The following is a 26198-nucleotide window of genomic DNA, read 5'->3' as shown; positions in this document are numbered from 1 at the left end:
AAAAATTTTAAATATAACTTCTTCTTGTACAAACCATCCCTTTAGACCACAACAAATATATCAATTTGTGACGTTCAAATCGACCCATCAAGCTACTTAAAGCTTTCTGGCACACCAAAGTACCCCAAAAAGTTATATTTTTACCACCAGCACTATTTTCTGGCTTGATAAAATATCCTCCAAAAACACCTCGTTCATATAATGTCCTCTGGCAGAGGCCCGCCGCCGAGGTATACAGACAGGGGCGACTATGACTACGGTAAGGCGAAGCGCAAGAGTTTCCACCCTCCTTCGGGTTCCCGGAGAGATTATAAAGGGCCCAGCTCCGCATCTACCGGTCTGTCTTCGCTTCGAGACTCGGTGTCCTCGTCCTCCAACGTCACCAATCATCGCTCCCGTTACCAAGGACAGGGCTATAATGGTCCTCCTTCAAATAGAGGCGCTTATGGGCTGTATGGACCTTCTCGAGGGTACTCTTCCTACTATCCCAGCTACGGCTCGTACAACGCATTTTCATCTAGAAGAGAACGAGATTCTTCTGGCGGCCAGGTTTATGGTCCAAGGAAGCCGCCAAACACTGCTTCTGCAAATGACCGCTACGACAGCTACCTGACAGATCATGGAGAAAAAAAATGGAGCGGTGGCTACAATTCCGGTCGTCCTCGCACTCGTATCCGAGGTTCCTACCTGAACACCGGAAGTAGAATGGATAGCCGAGGCGACTACTATCGCTCAGGCTACTCTGGCTCGTCATACTCTGGTTCTGCTCCCGGATCTTCCTACAATTATCGCCATATAGACCGCTACTGCAGTTTGGACAAAACCGAAAATGGCTCCAAATCTCCCAGTGATAGCGACTCCCGACCCAACACTCCCTCCAACTCTGTGGAGCGCCGCGAGACATCTCCTGAATACAACGACGATGTCCGTGCTGATGTCAAAGCAGAGCTCGAACCAAGCCGAACATACAGCGATAACGAGACACCCGTTAGTACAGATGACGAAGCTGATGATTACGAGCCTCCTGAGCCCAGTGTAGAGAATGAAGCTATGAAGATTGACAAGGAAGACGACTCAGCCATGTCGGAAATGCACCGTGAGGCATTCGAAGCCATTCGTTCTCGCAAAATTTCTGCCACACCAGATCTGGAATCTTACGAGCCTGAAGAACCAAAGGTGACGGAACAGGAACAGGAGCCAGAACTACATGTACCACATGAGCCACGGGAATCGCAAAAGCTGCAACATGAACCGGTTTCTGAGCCAGTTTCTGTGTCTTCTGCTCCCGTTTCTGAGCCACAATTGGATACCAAAGTTCAACAAAATAGCGAGACCTCCTCTCAGTTGAAGTTTGGCCCATTGAACCGCATACAGACCGAGTACGAAGCTCTTTCTAAAGAGTTTGAGAAATCGGGAACTGCGAAGAAAAGCGTTGTCGACTTTCGTCAACTTGACTTTTTCGATTTGAACTTCCACTACTTTAAATTGCACCGTGACGAATTAGTGCATCGCTTACAATCGAAGATAAAAGAAACAGAAGAGAAAAAGATTCTGTTGTGGAAGCTGTACGAAGTCAAGTTCAAGGAATTCAATGCAAAGCGCAAGTTTATGGATGAACAGCTCCAAATATTGCACCCAGAAGACGACGATTTCAGAAGAGAGTTGGAATCCATCGATACAAGAACCAAGAACGACCAGCAAGAACTTGGTGCTCCTGGCCATGCAGCACTCTCTCGACGGGGAAGACGCCATGGAGACTTGGTGACCACAGAAGCAGAGTTCCAGGAGGTGTTGCAATCACTAGAAAAGCAGCAGAATCAGGACCCGCTGTTTAAAGCGCGTAAAGGTGCCGCTACAATACCTGATATGGTATTGGACCCAGAAGAGCGTACGCTAGTGAAGTATATGGACTCCAACAATATGGTCAAGTCCAAGACGGAATGGGCATCTAGAGTCAAGACAGATTTCAACAACAACTTCAATTCAAGCGAACACATTGCCTTCTGTGAAGCCTTTTGTCTTTATCCGAAGCGCTTTGGTGCTATTTCTCGACACATGGGAGGACTTCGAACACCTGAAGAATGCGTGGTTCACTATTACATGACAAAGAAGGCAGTTAACTACAAGCTGTTGGTAGCTCAGTTCAAGAAAAAGAGTATCAAGAAGGCTGCTCGCAGAGGTAAACCCAAATCGAGAAATACATCACAATCGTCAACTCCTGTTGGTACCCCTACTGTGGAGAGAGACATTGAAGAGTACGCTCAAACTATCACACTTCCAAATGAAACTTTCGGAGAAGAAATGTATACTGAAACGGGAAGACGGAAGCGGGCAGCAGCACCAACTTTTGAAGGTACCAAGAAAAAGGAGACCACCGTTATTCAGATCAAGAAAAGAAAAAAGAAAAAGGACGAAGGTCAGCAACCTGAAACAATGGATATGGAAAATGCTGTTCAGTCTGGAGAGTCGGCAATTGAACCATCGCAACCAGCACCAACAAATATTGAAACCGAATCTCACGAGCACGATAATTCCAATGAAACAGACAAGAAAAAGAATATCTCGAGTTATTGGAGTATTACTGAGGCCAATGAGTTTCCTCGCTTATTGTCAATGTACGGTACCAACTGGATAGCTATTGCTGATACCTTGTCCACCAAAACCGCGACCATGGTTCGCAACTACTTTATTCGTAATGCCGAGAGAAACAACTGGAATGTGATTGTGGCCGGTGCAGATACGAAAGACACTAAGAGTGAATTGGGTGCTTCGTTCAGCCAGAATTAACTTCCGCCAAACAGTTTCAAAGTCAGCAAGGTTCTCAGCCAATTGCACCAGCTCCCCAAGATTTCCAAAATGATGGTCAACTGGATGGTCAAGCTCACCAACCTCACCAACCCCATCAACCACACCAATCTCATCAACCACACCAATCTCACCAACCTCACCAACCTCACCAACCTCATCAACCACACCAATCTCACCAAGCTCATCAAGCTGCGAACCAATCGCACCAAGCTCAAGAGTCCCGTCCTTCGGTCACTTTGAATGGGATAATCCTGCCCCCTGTTCATGAGCGTCCCACGATAAGCTCACTTCTATCCAACGATCCTGAACCGGCTTTAAAGCTGGAGAACAAAGAAACTTCCAAGCTGCAACGGCCGTCGATCATGAGTCTACTCAACTCTGATTCCACATCGCTCAAGGAAGAGCCACCCCACGAGAGAAATGATTTACGCGATCTACTTAATTCTGCCGGTCCTCTGGAATAGACGAGGGTTGGCGTATGTACTATAGCTAATATAATGTATTATATGTCGTTGTACCAGTGCAACAAAGTCGTTCGCGCACCGCTGAATTTTTTCAATTTTGTTCACCAAAAACGAACTTGACCATTCTAACCACACAATGAGTTCCGGCGTCAGACTGCGTTTTTGCCGGCTTCCGGGTCGTTTTTTCTCGCTGAGAAGCATAGTATTACAGGAATCTCGTCCGAAAATATCCAGCGATGCTAAAAAGTCCACTTCCACCACTCTTCCAATTCCTTCGATTTTATCATCCACCACTTTGCGGAGCCCAGAACTAAGCCGAGTACGTACTGTTCCCACACTCAAAACCTTTTACGGAGGTAACCCCGTCCATGAGCAGAACATAAACCAATTGAACGCTTTGATCAGAAAACACATCAACTTACCCACCAGAGTTATCGACGACAAAGAATTGCAAGCCAACCGGTTTTTATCCTTTGAGGAATACGCCCAGAGAGTCCAAGCTGGTACCCGACTCAAGCCCATCCACCACAAGGAGTTGACACAACTTTTGCACAGATTACGGAGCATAGATCTCGAGTTGATGCCGCGGGAAGTCAGTGAAACTTTGACAAATTACAGCAGTAATTCCAGTGTAGTCGCCAAGGTTGCACAGAAAATGAAGACTTTGGATCAGTTTGGACGCGCTGTGACCGTGGGAAGAAGAAAGAGATCGGTAGCAAAAGTCTCCATGGTTAGAGGTGAAGGTGAGGTGCTTGTCAATGGAAGATCGCTCAACGAATATTTCCCTAAAGCTTCTGATAGAAAGAAAATTGCATACCCATTCCAGGTTGTTGCCCAGGAAGCCAAGTACAATGTTTTTGCCGAGGTCAGTGGTGGAGGATTGACGGGCCAAATTGACGCTATAATGTACGGTATTGCCAAAGGATTGGTAATTTTCAACCCATTATTCAAGTCCCGGTTGCACAAGGCTGGCTTGATGACCAGAGACACCAGAAAGGTCGAAAGAAAGAAACCAGGTAAGGTCAAGGCTAGAAAGTCGCCAACCTGGGTCAAGCGTTAGTATGTATATAGTAAGAGCACGTCTACATGACTTAAGACTGGATAATATTAGCTGCTCACCTTCATCTTCTCCAAATATTCTATCACTGAAGCTAATTCAATCTTGCCAAGTCCCGTTATTTTGCCTTGGAACATAGCACCCTTGCCTCCACCAGCCAAGTTACTCAAGCGTGATTTCAACTCCGCCAGTATGGTCTGGGCCTGCGGTCCCATGATTTTAACCATTCCTTTGGTATTCTCCTTTCGCTCCCCATTTATAAATACGACAGTGTTGGTTTTTTCAAGGTCAATTCCACGACTTTTGTCTTGGTTGATGAAGGTAAGCAACTGTTTCTGCAACAAGGGAACATATTCGGGGTTCTCGTCTTCTCTGAATGCATACTCCACCTGTGAGCCCTCTTTGAACAGATCGTAAATCCTCTTGGCTTCGCTTGCTGCAATCTCTTTCAACAAATTGGAAACTGTTGAGTTTGCCTTCTTGTAGTTGAAGTTCAAAAGCTCAATTTTTGAAGTGATCTCATCAGACTGACATGACAATAATGCTCCAGCATTCTTCAAAATGGCCAGCAGCTCTGATGCGAGCTTAGCAACACGATGACCGCAGCAAAAGTGTAAACGGGAATTACCACCTCGAATATTAGTCTGATGTAATAAAGAAATAGCAGTTATTTGCGAGGTCGATGTGAGATGGGTGCCACAGCATGGATTTGCATCAAGATCGCCAATTTTGACCACTCTGACTACTCCCTTTGAAAGATCATAGTCTTCGGGAATATGAGAGATATCAAGCTCCCCACCATGCTGGTCTGGTGTCACCACCTCTATCGGGATTGCCTTGAATATATAGTCATTGACTTTGCGACTCACTTCCTCCACAATCTCGTCGCTCACTTTCATAGGCAATTCAACGTAGTTTATCTTCTCACCAAGCGACCAGCCCAAGGTTTCAATTTTATAAGAATCTAAAACCGCAGAAAGCAAGTGTTGGCCCGTATGCTGCTGCATGTGGTCAAGTCTTCTATCCCAATTAATCTCGAGGGAAACATTAGTACCTGGTTCTATTGGAGTTGGAGTTATGTGGAGAGCAGTAACACCCTCTCTCACGACCTTGGACACTGAGACCTTGGTAGAGTCCGGCAAGACTATTGAACCGGTGTCGTAAGGTTGACCTCCACCTTCTGGAAAGAGGATCGTGTCTTTCAATTCCACAGCATAAACAGGTTCCGTCGGACTGGCTTTTTTCTTGTTCTTGTTTTGCTTATCTTTTGAAGTTTCAGGCGCCTTGTTTGCTTCGCATGATACAACAGTAGTAGTGAATGATGTGAGAAATGAGTTTCTCTGGCACGCTAAGGCTCCGACCACCGTTGAAGTTGCCATCGTTCGATAAAAGCGGAACATCGCGGAATTTCACATACTGTACTTGCACCAACGCTCGCACAGATTTTAAGACGGTACTATGGTCCTTTTCACCATAAGCTCAGCCCTTAGAGAGCACATCCGAACATGTGGAATAGATAATGAAAAGTTTGAACACCTTATGCACACAGATCATATTTCGGATGCAGACTTGAGAACCTTGTACAAGAAATCATCTCACGATACTCTTCTAGCTTTCATACGATCAACCAATAGCCGCTTATACATTCCAAATAAGAATGATCGCAATGATCAGCACCCAAAGACAAAGGAGTTTCTTGCATCCATGGAAAAGCTCCGACTCAAAGCGAAGGAAGAAGAGTATCAGAGACTCATAAGGCCATCCGAGCAATTCACTACCTTGTATGATAATCACGACCAAGAAACGTTGACTCCAGCTGCTGCTAGCAAAGAATTGAAGAACCAAGTAACAACCATTGTAAATGTTTTGATAAGTGTTGGAAGCGTTGTATATGCTGTGTGGTATTGGACAGATAGTTCAATGAAGATGAAAGACAGTTGGCGAGTTCTCTTATGCTTGTTTTCCGGGGTGCTTGTTCTAGTTGCGGAAGTTGTTGTTTATATGGGATACCTTAATCGTATCGAGGAAGCAAAAATTAGGGAGCGAAAGAAGAAGGAAGTCAAAAAAGTAGTGGGTGTCATATGAGATTTCATCTGCCAATCACTGAAACCAAGGGTGGGGCAGGAGGAAGTTCATACACGTATACTTTGGCTCTTCCTGTATTCCAGCCTGCCAATGCTGTTTTGGACCATCCCCACTTGACAAGTATTTGAAAGAATTGAAAGAAACCAAATTCGGGCCATAAGGTTTCGACAAACTCAATATCGCAGTTTGCTGTACACTGCCAGAGCATGAAGTCACTTAATCGAGTATGGCCGCTGGTACGAATTAAGATATCCAATTGAGGTGTGTTTGGATCCATATACATTTGATGCTGGAGTACATCTTCATTGAGATCCTGGCGCTGGAGATCAGAAGAAACAAGCGATGACACAACCTTACGCATTGCCTCTGTGATATCATCGCGTGAAGTATAGGGAAAGCAAACGTTCAACACTTTGTGTGAATCTGGTTTGTTTGTTTTTCTCTCGATCTCCTCAAGCTGTGACAATATATCATCTGGAATGTACGATCTATTTCCAATGATCTTGATCTTGACATGATTGACTTGAGCGAATGACGTTTCATTGTCGGCAAGAATCGCCAACTTATCTCGAAGAAGCCCAAAAAGCGTATCTACTTCATCTTGTGGACGATTAAAATTTTCAATGGAAAAAGCGTACACGGTTACGTGAGAAATATCAAGTTGGTAAGCTGTGGTGAGCACTTCAAATAAGACTTCTGCACCCTTCGAATGCCCATCGGCCAACTTCATATGATTGCGTTTTGAAAATCGCCGATTGCCATCCATAATAAAAGCTATATGTTTAGGATTCGGTCCTGTTCTCAACATATTAATCAAAAAATCTTTAAAAATTGTAGAAATATACCTGACAAAAGAATTGTCGGCAAGATTCGAGATGCAGCTGAAAGAAAAAATCATTACTTGAATAAAGAGCGATTTGGGGGTATTTATATTGCCGACATTTTGCAACCACGGCTGCATACATACGCGGCATATCCGATAAGCGAAGTATAAAAGGGCGCATGTATCTCGAATTACTCAATTTTTAGAATTAGTGGGGTGGCTTGTTTTCACTGCTAAATGATCATCATAACAAACTAACACACTACGATAGATAATGACGTAGTTTATATCTTCAGTCATATATCCTGCACAATGGCCATTGTCTATCTGTAAACTGAAACCTGTTGCAGACAACTAGAAACTTTTAGACAGACTTGAAACAACCCTTTCTCGCAGATGTCCAAGGAATTCACATCTGTTGTGTCGGATAGCAGCTCGGTCAGCGAGTCTAGAAGAAGACAAATACGGCGGGACGAAGCCATACGGCGTCGCATAGATCACGAGTTTAGTAAAAAAAGAAGAACTCCAACCAAGCCTAAAATACCGAGGCGCGGCCTTCCAGGGTCTGTTTTATCTTTGAAACCATCGGAGCCCGTCACATGTACGAAAAATACAACTATATATGAGGTGGCTCAGCTAATGCTGGCGAAGAGGTGCAATTGTGTGCTAATAGTAGACGACCACGAAAAACTCTTGGGGCTATTCACGTCTAAAGATTTGGCATTCAGGGTAGTTGGAAGTGGTTTGGATGCAACCGTTGCTACAGTGGGACAGGTAATGACATCGAACCCGCTTACTAGCTCGGCAACTTCTCCTGCCTCGCAGGCTCTAGACCAAATGCTTGAGCACAAGTTTAGACACATGCCAGTGGTAGAAGACTCAAATACAGAAATCATTGGTGTCCTTGACATTGTGACATTCTACAAGAAGCAGATGAAGAAATTCGAACGACTCAATGCTAATTCGGCTAGGTTATTTGACACTTTGGATGTTTTACACAATGATCTCGGTATGGAATCCAATCCTCCTCATATTGAAGAGTACTTGGAATCGCTCCGTAGCCAGGTAAATGGTCCAACAATACAGTCTGTAGTTGGCAATGTATCCCGGCCTGTTTTTGCATCTTTGAAAGCTACTGTCTACGAAGTCGCCAATATGATGAAAGCTAACAACACCTCGGTGATTCTCATACGAGATGGATCTGGCAAGGTGGTGGGCATCGTCAGCTCAAAAGATGTGACTTTTCGTGCTATTGCCGCTGGTTTAAACCCTAAAATATGCTCCGTGGTCCGAGTAATGACTGCAAATCCTGATGTGGTCAATACATCGACTACAATTCGACAAGCATTGAAGCAAATGCTAGACGGTAATTACCTCAACTTGCCTGTGGAAGACAGTTCTCATTCAATCATTGCGGTCGTTGATGTTTTAAGCTTGATTCATGCAACGTTGCAAAATGTGGGCCCAGCCGAACTCGAAGGTGGTGGTTCTCGGTGGAACAATTTTTGGACCACAGTTGATGACGAGCTGGAGTCCGGAAGGTCGGTGAATGACTCTGGAGAATTGAACTCTTTTCTGATGGAAATCAAGCCCTCGGATTCAGTTTCTCATACTGCATCTCCGTTAAAGAATCGAGTTCGGTCTTTAAACCAGACTCAATCCATGACGGGAAGTGACAGCATATTAGACTCACTTGAAAGTTTTGTCGTTAAGCTTAGAACAAGCTCCAAGATCTTCATTCTTCCTCTTGAAGATGACATGGACATAGACAATTTGGCGTTTGAAATCTCTCAGCGAGCCAATCGCCCGGAAGAAAGTATCGTATTGAGTTATCTAGATGAGGATGGCGATAAGATTTCACTCCAGAATAAGACCGACTTGTTGCAATATATCACGAGGCACAAAGCAAAAGGGAAAAATAAAGTGGATGTTTGGGTAGATTCAGTTACTCCTACAAAGACGACTATGGTGGGCTCCCAATGGATAATCCCTGCCACCTTCTTGATTGCCGCAACAGCGGTAGTAGTCTACACTTTACAACGAAAAAGATGATTGAAGATTACTATGTACAGTGGTTTCAAATCGAAGCGTTTCTGGCTTCTTCAGCGATTCTATCGTAAGTTGCCTTTTGTGCCCTCTCAGATGGCTGTTGATTCAAGTACACATTTGGAGCCGAAAAGTCTTCAGGACGAAGCACTATTGCGTTGGGGTTTCTCTCGTTCGTCCATCTGGTATTTATGACCTTTTCAAGAGCATTAAAAAGCTCCCCGACGGTGTGAGACTTGGAGAGAGTGTAATCACTAATATCAAATCCCAAGTTTTGTTGCAACGACTTGGCGAATTTGAACCTAGCTTCCAAGTCAGACAAGCTAGCATTATGGAACTCCTCTTGTGTGATTGGAGATTGAAATGTTTCTTCATACGTTTGGCTAATGGTCTGTATCAAGTTGGTGGTGTCGTAAGTGGCCTCAATGTCCCGGGGCTTGACCACTTGATGTTTCCACTGCTCAATGACAAAGTCGGGCATGTCTTCTTCTGGGTTGAATGGTTTATAATCTGGTGAGTTTTCTTCCTTCAAAATTACGATTTTGGTCTCAGGATCTACCTCATAATCGTCTTGATTTTTGATGATTTCTTCTCGTTGCTTGACTTCCTTTTTGCCGAAAAAATTACCTATGAACAATCTCGTATGTGAATAAGATAACTGGCGTGACCTGGAAGCGTGTACGGACACTCTTTGACCCAATACTCGTGAAAGCGAAAGCATGGTGGTGAAGTCAAGTCTCAACTGAAAAATGAAAAACTCTCGCAGGGAATGTATACAGGATTTTCAACATACAAGAACGCAGACTACAGAAATCATAGAGCTTAGTTTACATGCAAGATATATGTAGTTTATTTATGCTGGAAGTACTGATTTAGTTCTTCTTACTGTACGACTTTTTGAAGTAGTGGAAGGTGACAAGTACAATAATTGCACCTAGGGCCAAACCTGAGACACTGGATGCTGTTTCGTCTCTCGTAAATCCTTTATACGAGTCCAAAGTTAACGTATCAAAAGTGTTCTTATTTTCTATCGGCGATTTCGCCTCGAAATCGTATCTTCTTTGCCTTCTCTTTTGGTTTTGTGGTCCATCTATTTCAGTGGGTAGTGGAGTGTTGTTGGTGGACGAGGTTGAGGAAGGTTGCTGGCTGCTAGTACTTGCAGTCAGGACTGATATTTCACCCATATCACACCAGCCGTTGACAGGTATGCAGTTGAAGTACTTGCACCAAGCACAACTTTTGTCGTTGTCGAGTTCGGGTTTTCCAAAGAAATTGACAATCAACAACGCCATGTACAAAACAGCCAATACCAAGCAGACGGCTCGAACACCAAACCACATGTAGACTCTGGAAGGGATCTTGGATTCCCAATTGTAGAATGGGTTCCAGTTATTGACGAACTCGTCCCAAATTGAATCTCGGCCAGAATACGTTATTATGCCATCAACGTATACGAAAAATGGATCTTGAAGAAGAAGAATTGAGGTGAGTAATCCCATGGCAAAGCCTCCGAGGTGACTGAAGTTGTCGAGGCCAGGCAACAATCCCAATACGAAAGAAACGACGATTTCTGTGAGCATGATGAATATGAACAAAACATAGTGTTTTGTTCCATAAAGATTGGTATTCTTGCGGCCGCAATAAACGAACATGATAATGTTGGTAGCCACTATTCCGAACAACGCTCCTGAGCAGCCCGTTGATGCGATTCCATTAGGCGAAAAATTGGCTCCCAACACAAACCCGCCGATTCCACTCATCAAGTATATGATAGCAAACTTTATGACTCCGATCTGGCGCTCTATGGATGCCCCCATGGTGACCTGGAGCAAGAGGTTGAAGATGATATGCAAAAAACCGGCATGGAGAAATATTGGGGTGATGATTCTGTACCACTGGTCTGGTTCATAGCGGTTGTATTCTATGGGTATTCCTGAGAGACCACAGAGCTCGCTCAAGGAGCACACGTTGGTATCGACAGAGGTGGAGTTGGGACAAGGAAATTGGATGGTGGTATCGGTGGTAATTCCTCTTAAAGATTGCATGCATGGAACGTACCGGGCTCCCATATTGATCAAGAGGTAAGTAGAAGGGCCCAACATTGGATTGAAGTATGGTTTCGTCTGGAATGCTGACCCTGTCAAGTGCGACATCTTGGCCAATTCAACGATGAACACTATCACCTGGATGAGTGTCACTATGATGGTGAAGTAAGGAAGTCTGCTATAATGGAACCGAGGTCTACTGCGCAACTGGCGGATCCGAGCCTTTTCGTTGCGACGAATACGGTCTTTTTCGCTTGGTTCTTGGTCGGGGAGAGCCGGTTGTGGTTTGGACGAAAGGTCGTCTTGAAATGGTACTCGCGGTAAAGGTCTGGAGTCGATGTCGTCTGCAAAAGGATCGCTTTCAGGCGGCTCCTGGTAGTGGTAAGGGTGTGCGTGGGGAAATGAACCAGCGGATTCGTTGGTGTATGAAGCGATTAGTGGAGCTTTAGGACCTAAGCCACGATTGGCGTAGTCTCCATCATTTAGAGTATCCAACTCATAATCATTGTTATGCGACTGCCGTTTCCCAGTTAGCCCAGCATAGGTGGAGGATGATGTTAGCGTTGAGTATGGAAGCTGGGGATGGTCATTGGACGGGTTTTGGAATAAAAAGTCGTCGTCGTCGTCCGTGGGGTATGGCTTTGAAGACGAGTGAATAAAGTCATGACGCATCGAATTCAGACCTTGTTGCTCTCCCTGTGAAGCTTGAGAGCCAGAGTCGCCGTATGATGTGCCCTGGAACCTCGGCTGGTGATTTTGAGCCAGATTATACATGAACAACAAGGCACCGATGTGCGCGTGGGAATCAGAAAATTATGGTTTGAGGAATCTCACTTGGAGGATAATTGAGCAATGTGATGGAAAAGCGTAGCGCTGTATTCTGGGAACTAATAGGAGTCGAAAAAAATTGTGGGAAAACAAGAGTATTTATAGAGATCAAACCTTATAAAGATCCAACGTTATTCTGTCAATTTTCCCCTCGCATCTTATCGGCAGGACGATGAGGTAGGCTGAGCAGACAAATATAACCCAAATATACCACCAAATATAACTTGCAAATTAACCTACACGAAATAACCGCAGTTAATGTCAATTCTATGATCACTTCCTGTTCTCCTACATTAGCTCTTGAACAAACTGTCGTTGGACAATGGGTCCTTTTGCAACACCTGGTTTCGGCGCTTCACCTTGCGTTCTTTGGCAGCCTCAGCTCGCGCCCGCGCCTGGGTGGCTGCTTGCTGCTTGAGCTGCGCCCGCACAAAGTTGGGGCTGACATATTCCTTGTTTTCGTAGATTTTAGGACCGCCGAACGAGCCCTCGAGAATTGTGATCAACGTTAATACCATACGGGGTCCAATTTCCACAAGTGACATCTCCTTTTCTTCTTCGTTGTCGCTGGCGGTCTCGGTGATCTGGTAGTTCCGTATCCATACCTTGTTGTCGACAATAGAGAATGACATAACATGGTCGATAAACGGTTTGGATTTGCGCGCATGAGGAGGTACTCCGAACGAATGGATGAAAAGTTCCTTCATGAGACTATAATGTTCGTGGTCCTGGAACGACTTGTCGAAACTCAACACCGGACGTGATCCTTTAAGACAGTTTCCCGTGAAATTGAGTTCGTCTAATGTGTGCATATTTTGGATGTGAAATTTCATGGTGGGTCCATTAGGAGGTTTGGATACCCAAAGGTACAAGTCCTGGTGCTTTCGGCACTCGAAAAAGAACACATTGTTACAGTTGTAGAGCTCGGCAACTTCGTTCAACTGGTACAAGTTCTTCTTGGAGTCGAACTTGGGCTCTTTTCTGGCATGGGGAAGTAAGCTCAAAAGATCGTTGATCAAGTGTCTGTGGCGGTAAGTGACACCACGCGACGAGATCACCAACACACGCTGTCTGTTGATGTGCTTGGTCTTTTCTGAAGTTTCCTTGGTCGTTTTCGACTGCAAAGCTTTGTAGATGGCAGACATGAGAAGAGAAAAAGCGATGCGATGAGACTTATGAGTGGCGGTGTGCAGGAAAAAAACAGCACCAGAGAAGAGAGAGATCATGGACGATAGAACAAGAAGAATATCGAGAAGAGATCAAGATTTCAAGAGAATTAGAGTCCAATACATTCAAAAATGCAAATATTAGACTTCAAGTTGGTCAATTCCACTTTAATAATGAAAACAATTTGGAGCTAATTTTTCACTCTTCACTCTTCACTTCTTCGCTTCTTCACTTCTTCTAAATTTTCACACTTTTCCTTTCTTTCACTCTACACCACTTCGCGTATAAATACATTATCTATCTAATGCTTCTCGGCATGTTTGGCCAACCACTCTTTGACGTACTTTTCCTCCTCCGGTGAACTGGCAGAAATCTGCGGATGCGCGGGTGCAGCTGGTCCCCATGGCTTGGGGGCAACCGTGAGCACAACAGCACCCAACGTGGCCAACGACAAGTAGTGAGAAGGCACGGATTTACCCAAAATCTGATAAGCGGCACCCATTCTATAGTTTATGAAGATTCGGACGAATTGCGCGCAGGTTTCTATTGGCCGTCTGTCTGCAGGAAAGCTCGGGCCCGACGATGAGCCGAAGAGGTACGGCTAAGGAAGCATCGGAAGCATCAGCCTGAAACAGTAATAAAGGTCGGCCCTAAACACAAAAGGGTAGACCGTTGTATTTAAGCATTTATGTTCAAGATCTTTCTCTTTTTTTGCTAAATTCTATTATTTTGCAAAATGGATTTCTGTAGAAATGAAAAATTTAATTTTGCAAATATGAAGAATAGAAAACAAAAGTTACCCTTCTACAGCTCTCTTACTTCTTTCAAACTTCTTTTTACCTTTTTTTCAGTACTACCTTCACCTTCTTCTCACCTCCTTTCAGTACTACCTCGTCTTTGTCGCAGCCATGCCGTTGAACGCCGCACTGCGCTTACATAAGCAACGACATCTTTGCCCTGAAAGGTAAATGCATATTTTACTGTATAGCCCAATACTACTTTGTATTTAATTTCACCTACGAGTGAAGCAGCGACCGGAAGCTGTTTTTGACAACGACGTGGTTCGTGGCTATCATATTATACCCTTGGGATAGTTTCACAACTCCAATAAAAACCACAACTTTCATACTCAACTATGGCGTTCGAAAAAGAACTTGTGGGCGCCATAGCGAAGCGGTTGGCTTCGGTGCTACCCAACAGAACGGGGTACTCTGTCGCCGAGGTCGAATTCAATCAACAGTTTCTCATCACAAAACACCTTTTGCTCCAAAATACAAAAGATGAGAACTCCAAAGTCATCTTTATAGAAAACATTTTTGAGAGGCTTTGCTACATTCTCAACAGCATTAACGAGGAAGCCGATTACAGTCGTCTTCGAGACCGTGATGGCAAGTCGTTGGCGTCGACGTTGATTGTTCTTCGCACCCTTTCAGAAGTGATCTTTTCCAACTGGGAATTTGGAACCGCTTCCATAAACCCCACACCTTACCTAACAGTTCTCGATGAAAAACAGATTACCAGAAACAAACTATACTCACACTACGTCCCTCCTCCACCATTAAATCCTCATTATGTGGAGTACATCCTCGAGACCTTAACCTGTCTCCTTTCCTCACGGCTCGTGAAAACGGTGTCAGCCCTCGTCCGAGGCTCCAGCGACATTCGAGCTAGTGCCATCTCCTCGTTGGCAGACCCAGAAGTTCCCGAACTACGTTTCACTGACAATAATTTCACCGACGAAGACATCCATGCCTGCATTTGTCATATCGATGCCTACATCGAACTGGCCCTCAAATACATAGCAGCATCCAACCCAGAGGACTATTCGTTGTACATTCGAAAAAAGTTGCTTCGGTTTGTCAAAAATGGTGAACTCATACCCATCAACTCTCTTCAACGATATAGCCCTTTGCTCAAGTTTTTGTTCCATAGAAAGGGCCCCGATGTCACCTGGGCTTCCCTCGTCTACACAGCATTACCATACATCAAGTCTAATACTTGGAGACAAGTCTTCATTGTATTCTACGCTTCGAGTATTCAAGACCAGAGTTTTTCGCGACCGGAAGACTACTTGGCGATAGTTCAGCCGGGCTCGAGCTGGGAACCAGTGGCTAAAAACTTGTTCGATTTTGTTTGCAGTGTGTTTGACGAGGTCTCATATTCCGGGGTTGCAGCTACGGCAAAGAGCTGGCTATCCGTGCTATGCTTGAGCGATTTTATAGAACTTGAGGCCACCTCGAGACTCAACAAATTGAAGGTTTCCTTCAACAAGAGACTCAAGTTTTTATCGGGAATACTCAAGGATATTGGCAATGCTTCCAATATTGAAAGTTTCCAGTCGGCCATCAATATCTTCCAGTTGGGAGCGAGACTCAAAGAGTACCCAGACCACCCGATATACAAGTTCAGCTCAGTCAACTTGGAACTTGTTCATGTAAACTTGCAGAAGTTTGCAGACAAAATGAAATCCGGTGAAGAGGCACGAGAAATCCAGCTCGATATGTTGATTGTGAGTTTCTTCATCTCAGCAATCTTAATCGACCCGCTGAAATACATCGAGCTACTCGTGAAAAGATACCATGAAACCAACGAAAGCATAAAAGATGTTCGAATTCTTGTCAAGGTGGTGAAGGGCTTATCGGCGTATGACACAACAGAAGAAATATTCAATGGTCTCATGAACCGTCTCGCTTCGCCTTTGAAAGGAATGATATTCACAGCCACGGAAATTCTTAAGCAGACCAAATCTCTTAGTGATTCATCTTCCAAGTCAAGCGATTTACTGTTCAAGCAAGCAACCACCAAACGTCAAGCGACTACTTCAGGCACCGATAGTCCCGCATTGCTGATCCATTCACTTTCGCGATCGTTGGAGGATTCAGTCAAGAACAGCTCTTCACCATCGCTTCATCCGGTATTGTCTACTTTCTCATCCGACAGCAAGACTTCCAGCAAACAAAAGTTGCTAGCCGTGACAGAAGAAGTGCTCGCTGATCTATACACTGTCTTTGCTTCGGCTCCCCATTTGTACTTCAAGGATAGCCATCTCAATTCTTTGTCCAAAGTTGAAGATATGGACGAGCTGTTCCTTGCTTATAGTCGCAGGTTTGTGGACGAATCTACCAGCCCTATCAAGTTTGCGATGGTGTTCAGAAGCGCACACAGCACAAAGATGTTTGACGCAGCCTGTGCGCTTGCCATGACCATCTTTGATTCCCAGAATCGTATCAATAGACCTCAAACTCCAGTCAACTCCTATGTGAATTATTTGACGGTTTTTTCCATTTTCCTGGGTGTTTGCGATGCCTTGTTGTCGTTCAGCTTAACAGACGCCAGTTTCAAGCAATGCTTCTTGTTCTTGGACCGTTTCTTGCGTGCTCGTACAACATTGAGTGAAATTATTCCCACGAACACCTCCGTTTACGAACCATCTGCGCATCTTGTTTGCTCGGTTGCAGCTCATGCATTTGAAAACGTGATTTTTCTTGCCCTTTGCGCTCACGACATTCAGTACTATAACATTGCTAAAAGCCTTTTAGGCTGGTACATTGGAGAGCGAGAAAATGTCCATCATTACCCTGCTTGTCTCGCAGAAAGCTCCATATCAACCTTCAAGGAACTTGTTGACGATGACTCAGTATTCACGGGTTTCGTTTCGTTGCATAAAAGATTTCGAAATATCTTGAGAAATGCTAAACCAACGCGAGCTTTGTTCTTGGCTTGGGTCAATATCTTTGATCGTTGGAAGTCTATGATAGAGTCGAAATCCAACACTAATGAGGACAACGCCATTTTCCGCCATATTACTGGATTTCTATCTTCAACGTGTGGGTGCTTTTACCAAGAAGATTTCACCGTGGAAGATAGCCAGTATGGAAGTCCACAAGAGCTTGTAAATGAGTTTATCGACCGGTGCATTAGTCTTTTGAGCTCGCAAGATTTGGTGACGAGAGTTGTTATAAAAGATACCTTATCCAATGAATCGCACTCCGCAAGCTACTTTCTCATTTGCAAGAAGATTATGGATCTTTGTTTGGAGTACGCCGATACAAAATACATCAACGAAAAGAGTATAATGTTCATGGAGCAAGCTGTGGTGATCATCACCTCTATGGTCGGCATCAAGAACGACGGTGCATTTGTCGTCGTTGCAATGTTACCTAATATTTGTGAGCTTATGGTTGACTTTATCAACCTCTGCGGGAACATCAACGACAGATTAAGGTTGAAGTTGAGATTTTGCAAACTCTGTACTGCAATAGAAGTCTCCAATGACAGAATTGGTAACAGAGGTGCTTTCAAGCTTCGTAACTTCTATGCAAAAAATTCTTGTGATTGGTTGGAACAAGCTGTGTTTTTCGATGAAACAAGAGATACTGAGGTGATCGGAATGGATTCGGAAACGGTTTACATGATGACTGATCTTGCCGTTGAATGCTCAAAGTGCTTATCCTTGCAATTAGATAAACTCATTCTTGATGTTCCAGACGGGACAAAGGACGAAGACATCAGCAAGCACAAAGATTTAGCTTTTGCAACTTACTTTGCCTTATTCTACAAGATACTTCAAAAGTATACCGGCACCGGCTCCCACAACTTCAAGTACAAAGTTCAACAGGTTATTGATAATGTTCTCAAGTGCATTTCCAACATTTTGCAATACGACACCGATATTGGAATGCAATTTGTCTTGCCTCTTGGCTTTCATGAGAACACTAAAATCAGAGCTATCTTTCTTGAGGTTTTCTCTCACATTTTGACCACACGCAAAATACAAAACTCTAAAGAAGAGTTCCCAGAAGAAGTGATTGAGCAGATCGGTGAACTATATCCCTTGGCTGGCGCTATTGCACAAGTGGCATCCTCAACTGAACACAACATGCTTGCGTCGTCTTTCTTTGGCGTATTTGGATACACGAAAAAATTGGATAAACTTTTCCAGGTGCTACTAGACGAGGAGATAAAACATGTATCGCGATCATCGGATATCTTTCGAAGAAACAGCACTTTGACAAAGTTCCTCTTGAACTTCACCAAGGAAAATGGCTTTGAATACCTTGAATCCACATTGAAGCCATTTCTTACTGAGATAATTGAGAACGATGTCAGCTTTGAAATCGAGCGAAATGAGTACAACGACGAAGATTGTGAGGTATTTGTCACGTATTTCACAAAATTAGTCGACACCATCGTCAATTCGATTGACAGAGCTCCCAAATCATTTTTCTTCATATGTTCTGCGATCTACCAATCTGTCAAATCTCGCTTTGAAGAATCTGCTCTCGTGGCAGTGGGGTCGTTTATCTTTTTGCGGTTCTTCTGCCCGGCGATTATCAGTCCTGAAACATTTTTCGAAAATGGAAGTCAACAACCCTAAAATCAAAAGAAGTTTGATGCAGCTCGTTAAGGTGTGGACCAAACCATGGGCGAATAGTTCGCTTCGGAAAAATAGCCAAGGGTTTACCAACCCGCCCAGAACGAATTAGAAATCCTTGAACCAACCAGATTCAAGATTTCTTAAGAAAAGTGTCGGGAACACATTTTGACGAGTATCCATTTGAAATGGAGACCACCAAAAAGCCATTGACAGAACTTCGCTACTTGCACAAATTTTTCTACGTTTACTTTGTTGATATCAAGGTTCGTTATGTCATTAAAGACGTTGAGCTTCCTGATGAAAATTTGCACATCAAAGTGCAAAACTTTCTAGTATTTGACAGTGTCCTTCAAAGTCTTGGCCAGCCAAAGCTGCTCATTTCCTTGAAACACACCAGTACCCCTTTCAAGGTGTTGGATCCCAACAATGTTCAAAATAACGAGTTCAACGAATTCATGGGACAAATGTCTATCAACTATTCAGGTGTAGTTTTGGACACACCAATAGTCCATGACTCGATATTTCATGATGGAACTCCTGCAGTGGTGGTCAACCTTTCACAGCTCAAGACAGTTGACTATGACATCCGGTTCTTGATCTACAAATTGTTCGAAACTTCGAGTCACGTTTGGGATTCAAAATATTATTTGGTTTTTGATTTCAGTGAGTACTCACCGATGCTGGGATTGGCAAAATCATACGTTTTCTTGTTGAAGACCTATGCTCCTCCTCAGCTTATGCAAAACTGCTCCAAGGTCTTTTATTTTAACATACCTCGAAGAAGAATAGGCGATATTTTGTCACTTGTCAGAAAGCACCGAATTGAAGATGCCGAAACCCCAACCAAGGTTTACACATACTCACAATCAAGCCCTTTAGAAATTGTCAATAATTTGTGCCTTCGTGACCTGACTGTCGGCATTTCCAGAGACACTCGTGTGTCGTTCAAGAAGGTCAAAGCTTATGATGCAGAAACAAAGACTTTTACCCCAGTGACCTTGAAGCTTGGTCGACAATGGCTACAGATTGTTGAGGACAAGATAAAGCCTTTTGCAGGGAAATACAGTGCCACTGAAGGGTATACTCCTCTTGATGTGGTGAGACTTTCCAATCTTGTGAAATGTGAAATCTCACGTTTTAGTGGAGAGGCCAATGAGTTTACCTTTTATATCAATGATGGCAGTCAGCAAACGTTCGTCTCACTGGAAAGGCTGGAAATTTTACGTTTCATCTACTTTGCGACCTCCAGGTTGCCGAAGCAAATCAACTACTCGGAGGATACAGAATCTGATTCTGCAGACTCGAATCTTCACTGGTTTGGTCGATTGCACAATATTGTGTTTCACGGACTACTCTCGCCAGTTACCGAAGTCCGGCAATCTGCCTCCTTGTTGTTTGCTTCGTTGTCCACCTTTTATGATCTAGACTATCGCATGCCTGGAGATCATGCCAAGGAAATTGCGTTTCCGTCTGATACCACCGATTTCATTGTCTCGACCTCCGCTTATTTGGCAAAGACAGAGCCAACTCTCTCATACAAGTTTTTCAAGGCTTTCTTTGACTACTATGAAAAGCTTCCAGAGGAGAACAGATTGAGTGCAGTGATGTATATTTCGCCCTGGATCGACAACATCACAGACTACATTTTTCTCGAAAGTGTCGACACGGGGCCAGCGAGAGTGGCTGATATTGTTCGTAATCTCTGCCGAATCTCGGCAATGGATAAAGATAATATCGCTTGCTATAATGATTATGTGTGGAAAAAACTTTGTTTAGAGACTCGGATTTTGAACATTCTTTTAGACGAAGTTGTTGCTTTTGCTATCAACAACAAGAACGATGGTCCAAACTGGTCGTTTATAATTGGCGCCATATCCCCCTCAGTGGAAATTTGTGGAGAAGTCATCTCAAGATTGTTATCCTGCATTGCCAAAACAAGAAGCTCAGACTCCGAAATAGCTTCGCTGAGTAAAGTGTTTGAGATCAAGGTTCTTGTTAAGATCTGTGGCTCACTCTTCTTCAATTCTTACGTGCTTGCAGAAATGTACTTGGCAGACGTTATCTTCTTCTGCACCCTCTTCATTGACAATCCCACATTGCAGTTGGGTGAAGACTTACAGCGGTTGGTTATCAATGCCATACACTCTTTCTTGAAGAAACCCGATGTGACACCCCGAGAAATGGAAATTGTGTCCAACACATTGACGTTTTTTACAAGTCAAAGAGCCCGTATGTTATTCGGCATGGCTCGTGAACATAATCGAACCTATTCTGAAATTGGACAGATCTTTAATAGGGCTTCAAGCTTTGAGGTTCTTTGTGATTATCTTAGCGAGCTTGTTCAAACTCTCGGTGATCCTGCCCTGAGAACTAATTGGATCGCAAGATGGTGTTCTTATGCCATAGATGTGGCATTCATGCGTGCTTCATCGTTTCAAACCAGAGCCATTCTTCTTGTTGGAATTGTTTCAAAGAAAGGTATAAACGATTCGACCGCTACCAGAATACTCAAGTTGATAAGTAAGCATGCTGTGTTCTCCTTGGACTACTTGATCAATACGTCCACTTCTATAGCACGCATCTTGAGTGGAGTTTCTTCTTCATCATACCTTCCTTCGGTTATGATATGGGCATCATTAAGTTCTGCGCTGATGAGTTATTCTGCATTTTATCAACCAGCAGTTCAAACTATTGTTACCATACGGAAAAAGCTTATACCGTATGGTCATGATTATTTGGAAAAAATATTTGCTGATCGTGTTATTCTTGAGCCTTTGTTGAGTTCTTTTGAGCAAGAACAAGAGGTAACTGTCACTAAACTCAACTACGAGACCTATGTGTTTGCTATTTTATCGCAAGGATTGAAGCTTCCTCACTTGAGACATACGTCTATTGTTTGCATGCGAGAGTACTGTCGCTTAATCAAAGAGTCAGTTGGTTCCACCCTGTTGATTATGCGGTATCTTTTCTTCTTATACCTCAGCGTTTCAGAACCACAATTTGAAGCCATACTGAACGAGCTTGGCTTGGAAACTAGCGACAGGATACGGGTCAGAGAAGGGTCAATTCCCAAATTAATTCTTGACTACTTCTCCGAGCGGACAAGCGATTCTGATCTTACAATTATTACCGCCTGTCATTTCTTCAAGACCGAGTCGTGTGACAATGTGTTCAGAACCCGTCTTTTGCATCTTTTCGATTACCTCGTTGAGAACGACGTCAATCTCTTGTTATTGATTTACCCTTTGATCAAGGGAACCTTGGAGACGATAGTTCTTAATAATGGTTCGGTGGAATCTTTGAGTTCTGCGTCCAAGATAGCTATGAGTATGACTTCAAGAAAAGACTACTCCATTGAAGACTACGCCAAACGCTCAAATACCATTGTCATGAATTCAGGAGTCCGCTTTATCGATGGCCACGAGCTTAAGCGGCTACAGGTTGAGCTGCCTGACGAGTTGATTCCAACCGAGGTCTTAGAGCAAGCTCGAAAGATCCAGGAGATGATATATCGTGCAGCTTGCTCGTACGTCGAAGGACAACGATTGGAAGACTAAGTTATGTATATTATGCCAAAATTGATAGATATATAATGCTCATGATTACTTAGCTGTAGTTGAACGTATGCTCTTTTCGAAAGTGTCTCTGTGTAGCCTGTAAAGGAGCATGGTTGCCTGGGCATCCTCGACAGACGAATGGGATCCGTCTTGAATATCCATCTTCAAAAAATGTTTTATCAACTTTTTCAAGCTTGGAGTTCGACCATTTGATATGGCACGAAAAGGGCCAAATTTGGACGTGTCTCGTATCTGAAACCTTGGATGCGAGAGAAACAACGAATCCAAATCGTGGTGAACAGCATGGCCGATTAAGATCCGGGTTTCGAGTATTTTCGAAGCTTCTTTCTGCGCTTCATCAAAGCTTATGGCATCTGTCATATGTTGCGCCGTAACACCACTGACCCATGTTCTCCAGTCGGTTACTTTCTCTCTCGGCCTAACAAAACGGTCGTAGATAACGTGGCCATAAAAGTTCACAAACGATACTCTGGCTAATGCAGATTCGGTGCCTTCCGGTCCAACACCAACAAATTCGCAATCAAGTGCAACATACTTTCCTATATCTTTTTTGCGTGGTGTCAGAGCTGATGGCTGTTTACTCAACACCACATTGTGAATATCTTCCACTGTAATACCTCGGTCAAAATCCCAAAGTGCTCTTGCAATTAGTGAGGTGGGCTTTGCAGCCAATTCCAGACTTTGTGAGTTTGCTGGTTTTTCAGATGCAGCTTTTTGGAGGATATCAGTGACCTTTTTCTGTATGATTTTGGGGCTGGTTTTCTTGCTCAAAAGCTTGGAATGTGACAGTTCGTTACCATTTATGTTGTCTTTGCTCACTTTCTTATTCGTGTGAATCCGTGCAGATGCTATTGATTTGTTCTTATTTCGTTCTTTAGAGGCTTCTTTTCGCTTTCTTGTAGTATTCAGCAGAATCGCTGTGCTAAGACGCTTCCAGTTCAGAGATAATTCTGTCATGCCGCCCTAAATATTTATCAAACCTACAGATGCGATGAGAAGGCACCCAATGCAGGGACGTACATGCAGTACATATAGTTGCAAATCCATTTCTTAGGCATTGAGGTTACTCATGTTGTACACCTGCAAAACCCACTTGATCTTCTCGATGATCTCTTCACACTCAGACGGGCTACTTGCTTCGAGATCGTATTTCTTTTTGAGATTGGAGTCGCGCTCTTTGACAGGAGTCTTTCCTGGTTGCTTGTTAACCACGATTTTAAAATGGTTCGGACTTTTGTTCGGATAACGCTTGAGTTTGACGATTTGAGTGACATGGAAAGAACTGGTTTTCATCATCAGCTTATTGTAATAGTTGCTGTAATTGTAATGATGAAGGTAGTTGTGATAATGCGTCGAACCGCTATGTTGCATTCCAGGAACTAGTGAGTTTTCGTTTGGATTCACCTTCCAAGCAGCTTCATCTGAAGGTGCTAGATGGATGTAATCACCATCGATTATTAGCGACTTTTCAAGTCTGTTCAAAAGCGTTGCTTTTCTTCTCCACGCCTTCCACTTGAAGTAAACTGTGTTGAGATTAGTAGGAAGATCCAGGTTTTTACCACGAATAATCTCATCCAAGACCATGAGGTCCTTCTCGTTGTTCTTCTTTTGGTTCCCACCTGGCCCTTGTGTTGCTCTTTTTGTTGCAGTGTTTTCCTTCGTGTGTCCTTCATCCATCGACATGGACTTAAATGTGCTGGAAAGCTGTGCCTGAGGAGAGTCTCGTAACGGTGTTGATAAAGCAGGGGTTATACCAGCATTCAAAAACGTTTCGTTACCAACAGATATGAAATTGTTATCCTCTGTTACAATCTCAAAAGCTTCTGTGGTATTGGTGATGACTTCTGACTTGGAAAGTACCCGACCCATCTCCCAAGCGCTTGGACTGGTAAGATCGTGTTTGTCCAAGGTGGCTTGCGGATGGCGGCTGCTAGTCATTCCAGACAGAAACATTTCTCGTAAACTATGTCGAGAGGGATCCAACCCATGAAGAGAACAGTACTCATTTAAAGCATCCTGAACTGTCGAATAAGCTGGGAGAAAAATTGTAAAAATTTCATACTGGGGAAACTTGACACTTTGAACGCTCCGAAGAATCTTGATTTCTGTCAAAAGTCCTTCTTTGTCCTTTGTAGGACTTGTTTGGTCCTCAATTCTATGCAAGTTCTGATTTCGTTTGTATTCTTCGAGAGCCAGCAGAAACTCCATTGGGAGCGGGGACTGCTGCTCGTTGCGTTTATATTCCCCTTCGTTCGATATCTTGCAAAGAGCCAACTCGCTTGGGTTGTTATAAGATGACAACAATCTGGTACGGTCTAGTATTCCAAATGAGCCATAATTTTCTCCATCCTCGTCAACTAGTTCGAGTCGCCAAAAGTTGGGGTTCATATACTGCATTTCCTCAAGAACGGAAAGCTTCTCTTCCTTAAACAAATTCAAAAGAATGAAGCCAATGCAATCTGAAACTGCGACACTAGAATTGACTGTCACACTAAAGGTGGGTGAAGTACTAGGTGGGAGGTAGATACTGATTTTCACAATGTTTCCGCCCAGATTTCCAACAAAGCCAAAGTATTCAAGAGGGTTTCTGTCTGTGCTACTTGCCTTGGAAGATATCAAAGAGCTTAAATTCGAAGAGAGTTGGGACGTTTGACGGGGCTCCACCTTTTCGATGATAAATTGGCCCCTGAACTGAACTGATTTGGACCGCTTGATGGGCAGAGTGCCACTCATAGAACCAGCCTGTGAGTTTATTCTGCTTGTTCCGGAAGAGTCGTTATTTTCCTCATATGAGTTCATCCGCAGTTTCTTCCGTCGTGATCTCTTGGATTCAAGAACGTTGTTGTTATCAAATGGAAAACCGCTTTCATTGTCAAAGGGGTATAAAAGAGAAGAATCGATAACGGAATCGGCCTCGATATCAGTAAATGCTGAATCGCTGGACGAGACATCATCTGCTTCTTCATCTTCGTCAAAGTCGTCGTCATCATCGTCCTCTTCATCGTCTTCGTCTTCGTCGTCATAATCGTAATCGAAAGTGTCATCGTCGTTTAATTCGGTAGTGTCAGATTCATCATCGTTCGTTTGTAGGTTCTGGGCTTCGTTGGAAGAAATCGAGAACTCAGACGGGCTTTGACGATTTCTTTCGGGCAATGCCAAGCTGGCACTTGAGCCTGTTTCGAATCCACCTGGGACCAAATAAGACTCTTTTATCGTATTTGTGTCGTCATTTTCATCTCCATCTGAAATATGCTGCTGTTGAGTCGATTGTGCATCGTGAGTCTCCTCTTCAATTAGTTCAAGATCATGCTCTGAGCCTTTCTGTTGGTACGGATTGACAAACCTCAATCGTGGGACAAATCTGGCCATGTTCTTGGAGGTTTTGGAACTAGTTTTGCTCTTCTTTCTTTCAGTTGATGAGGGATCGGAAATATCCAGCGAATTCACCTTTTCCGTGCTACCTTCTTCTGTATCTGATCCAGCATCTTCCACATCAACGACTGTCTTCGTTTCCGACTCAACCGGCGGTTTCTTGCCATTTTGTGGACCACCTTTGTTTCTACCTTTCTCTCTCTTCGGCCCCTTTTTACGTCTTCTGATCTTGTTTCCAGTCAATCCCCTTCCTGGCTTCTGCTGGTGCCTCTTGGTAGCTCTGTTTAAGTGGTCCAGCATATTAAACGTAATTGGCGGCGAATCCGGCTGATATATATCGTGAAACAAGTCTTCTTTAACGCCATGGACAGGAGGAGGAACCATGAAAATGGTATTGGACATATCAGCTTCAGCATGTGTCATGTATAGCGCACGAAGATACGATACCACATGGCCACTATCTCGGGGAAATGCCATGGCTGCGAATAATTATGGCACTTATAGATCCAGATCTGCCCTGATGGATTCCTGATATGCGTGAAGATAGT

General features: G+C 43.8%; 15 protein-coding genes across 15 annotated transcripts, besides 1 other annotated feature; 6 read left to right on the top strand and 9 right to left on the bottom strand. All coding sequences in view use genetic code 12, as the record gives it.

The window, feature by feature from the left end:
- Positions 1 to 201: 201 nt before the first annotated feature.
- Positions 202 to 2787, top strand: SNT1 (Snt1p; the record flags this gene model as incomplete). The annotated part of the gene is made up of 1 exon (XM_001484982.1): positions 202 to 2787. One exon carries the CDS (start codon positions 202 to 204, stop codon positions 2785 to 2787), a length of 2586 nt encoding a protein of 861 aa, XP_001485032.2.
- Positions 2788 to 3408: 621 nt separating this feature from the next.
- Positions 3409 to 4332, top strand: MRPS9 (mitochondrial 37S ribosomal protein uS9m; the record flags this gene model as incomplete). The annotated part of the gene is made up of 1 exon (XM_001484981.1): positions 3409 to 4332. The coding sequence occupies one exon, from the start codon at positions 3409 to 3411 to the stop codon at positions 4330 to 4332; it is 924 nt and encodes a 307-aa protein (XP_001485031.2).
- A 47-nt stretch (positions 4333 to 4379) lies between these two features.
- PGUG_02759 (putative alanine--tRNA ligase) lies at positions 4380 to 5729 on the bottom strand (the record flags this gene model as incomplete). The annotated part of the gene is made up of 1 exon (XM_001484980.1): positions 4380 to 5729. The coding sequence occupies one exon, from the start codon at positions 5727 to 5729 to the stop codon at positions 4380 to 4382; it is 1350 nt and encodes a 449-aa protein (XP_001485030.2).
- Positions 5730 to 5787: 58 nt separating this feature from the next.
- On the top strand, positions 5788 to 6414 carry VPH2 (Vph2p; the record flags this gene model as incomplete). Its single annotated transcript, XM_001484979.1, has 1 exon — positions 5788 to 6414. One exon carries the CDS (start codon positions 5788 to 5790, stop codon positions 6412 to 6414), a length of 627 nt encoding a protein of 208 aa, XP_001485029.1.
- A 4-nt stretch (positions 6415 to 6418) lies between these two features.
- On the bottom strand, positions 6419 to 7375 carry SRT1 (ditrans,polycis-polyprenyl diphosphate synthase; the record flags this gene model as incomplete). The annotated part of the gene is made up of 1 exon (XM_001484978.1): positions 6419 to 7375. The coding sequence occupies one exon, from the start codon at positions 7373 to 7375 to the stop codon at positions 6419 to 6421; it is 957 nt and encodes a 318-aa protein (XP_001485028.1).
- Positions 7376 to 7633: 258 nt separating this feature from the next.
- PGUG_02756 (uncharacterized protein) lies at positions 7634 to 9289 on the top strand (the record flags this gene model as incomplete). The annotated part of the gene is made up of 1 exon (XM_001484977.1): positions 7634 to 9289. The coding sequence occupies one exon, from the start codon at positions 7634 to 7636 to the stop codon at positions 9287 to 9289; it is 1656 nt and encodes a 551-aa protein (XP_001485027.2).
- Positions 9290 to 9314: 25 nt separating this feature from the next.
- On the bottom strand, positions 9315 to 10004 carry PGUG_02755 (mitochondrial 54S ribosomal protein YmL13; the record flags this gene model as incomplete). Its single annotated transcript, XM_001484976.1, has 1 exon — positions 9315 to 10004. The coding sequence occupies one exon, from the start codon at positions 10002 to 10004 to the stop codon at positions 9315 to 9317; it is 690 nt and encodes a 229-aa protein (XP_001485026.1).
- Positions 10005 to 10155: 151 nt separating this feature from the next.
- RBD1 (Rbd1p) lies at positions 10156 to 12102 on the bottom strand (the record flags this gene model as incomplete). The annotated part of the gene is made up of 1 exon (XM_001484975.1): positions 10156 to 12102. One exon carries the CDS (start codon positions 12100 to 12102, stop codon positions 10156 to 10158), a length of 1947 nt encoding a protein of 648 aa, XP_001485025.2.
- A 347-nt stretch (positions 12103 to 12449) lies between these two features.
- On the bottom strand, positions 12450 to 13382 carry CSI2 (Csi2p; the record flags this gene model as incomplete). Its single annotated transcript, XM_001484974.1, has 1 exon — positions 12450 to 13382. One exon carries the CDS (start codon positions 13380 to 13382, stop codon positions 12450 to 12452), a length of 933 nt encoding a protein of 310 aa, XP_001485024.2.
- A 242-nt stretch (positions 13383 to 13624) lies between these two features.
- On the bottom strand, positions 13625 to 13825 carry ATP19 (F1F0 ATP synthase subunit k; the record flags this gene model as incomplete). The annotated part of the gene is made up of 1 exon (XM_001484973.1): positions 13625 to 13825. The coding sequence occupies one exon, from the start codon at positions 13823 to 13825 to the stop codon at positions 13625 to 13627; it is 201 nt and encodes a 66-aa protein (XP_001485023.1).
- A 633-nt stretch (positions 13826 to 14458) lies between these two features.
- On the top strand, positions 14459 to 18700 carry PGUG_02750 (uncharacterized protein; the record flags this gene model as incomplete). The annotated part of the gene is made up of 1 exon (XM_001484972.1): positions 14459 to 18700. The coding sequence occupies one exon, from the start codon at positions 14459 to 14461 to the stop codon at positions 18698 to 18700; it is 4242 nt and encodes a 1413-aa protein (XP_001485022.2).
- On the bottom strand, positions 18073 to 18555 carry PGUG_02751 (uncharacterized protein; the record flags this gene model as incomplete). The annotated part of the gene is made up of 1 exon (XM_001484971.1): positions 18073 to 18555. The coding sequence occupies one exon, from the start codon at positions 18553 to 18555 to the stop codon at positions 18073 to 18075; it is 483 nt and encodes a 160-aa protein (XP_001485021.2).
- A 185-nt stretch (positions 18701 to 18885) lies between the features above and the next one.
- Positions 18886 to 22257, top strand: PGUG_02749 (uncharacterized protein; the record flags this gene model as incomplete). Its single annotated transcript, XM_001484970.1, has 1 exon — positions 18886 to 22257. One exon carries the CDS (start codon positions 18886 to 18888, stop codon positions 22255 to 22257), a length of 3372 nt encoding a protein of 1123 aa, XP_001485020.2.
- Positions 22258 to 22302: 45 nt separating this feature from the next.
- Positions 22303 to 23235, bottom strand: PGUG_02748 (putative 3'-5' exonuclease; the record flags this gene model as incomplete). Its single annotated transcript, XM_001484969.1, has 1 exon — positions 22303 to 23235. One exon carries the CDS (start codon positions 23233 to 23235, stop codon positions 22303 to 22305), a length of 933 nt encoding a protein of 310 aa, XP_001485019.2.
- Positions 23236 to 23328: 93 nt separating this feature from the next.
- On the bottom strand, positions 23329 to 26127 carry PGUG_02747 (uncharacterized protein; the record flags this gene model as incomplete). The annotated part of the gene is made up of 1 exon (XM_001484968.1): positions 23329 to 26127. The coding sequence occupies one exon, from the start codon at positions 26125 to 26127 to the stop codon at positions 23329 to 23331; it is 2799 nt and encodes a 932-aa protein (XP_001485018.2).
- Position 23783, bottom strand, in PGUG_02747: a sequence uncertainty (Possible assembly error: High quality discrepancy detected during assembly).
- Positions 26128 to 26198: the final 71 nt, after the last annotated feature.

The sequence above is a fragment of the Meyerozyma guilliermondii genome, genomic scaffold, assembly GCF_000149425.1.
Source record: "Meyerozyma guilliermondii ATCC 6260 scaffold_3 genomic scaffold, whole genome shotgun sequence".
In the NCBI taxonomy this organism is placed as follows: domain Eukaryota; kingdom Fungi; phylum Ascomycota; class Pichiomycetes; order Serinales; family Debaryomycetaceae; genus Meyerozyma; species Meyerozyma guilliermondii.
This window is presented reverse-complemented; position numbering and strand designations above follow the sequence as displayed.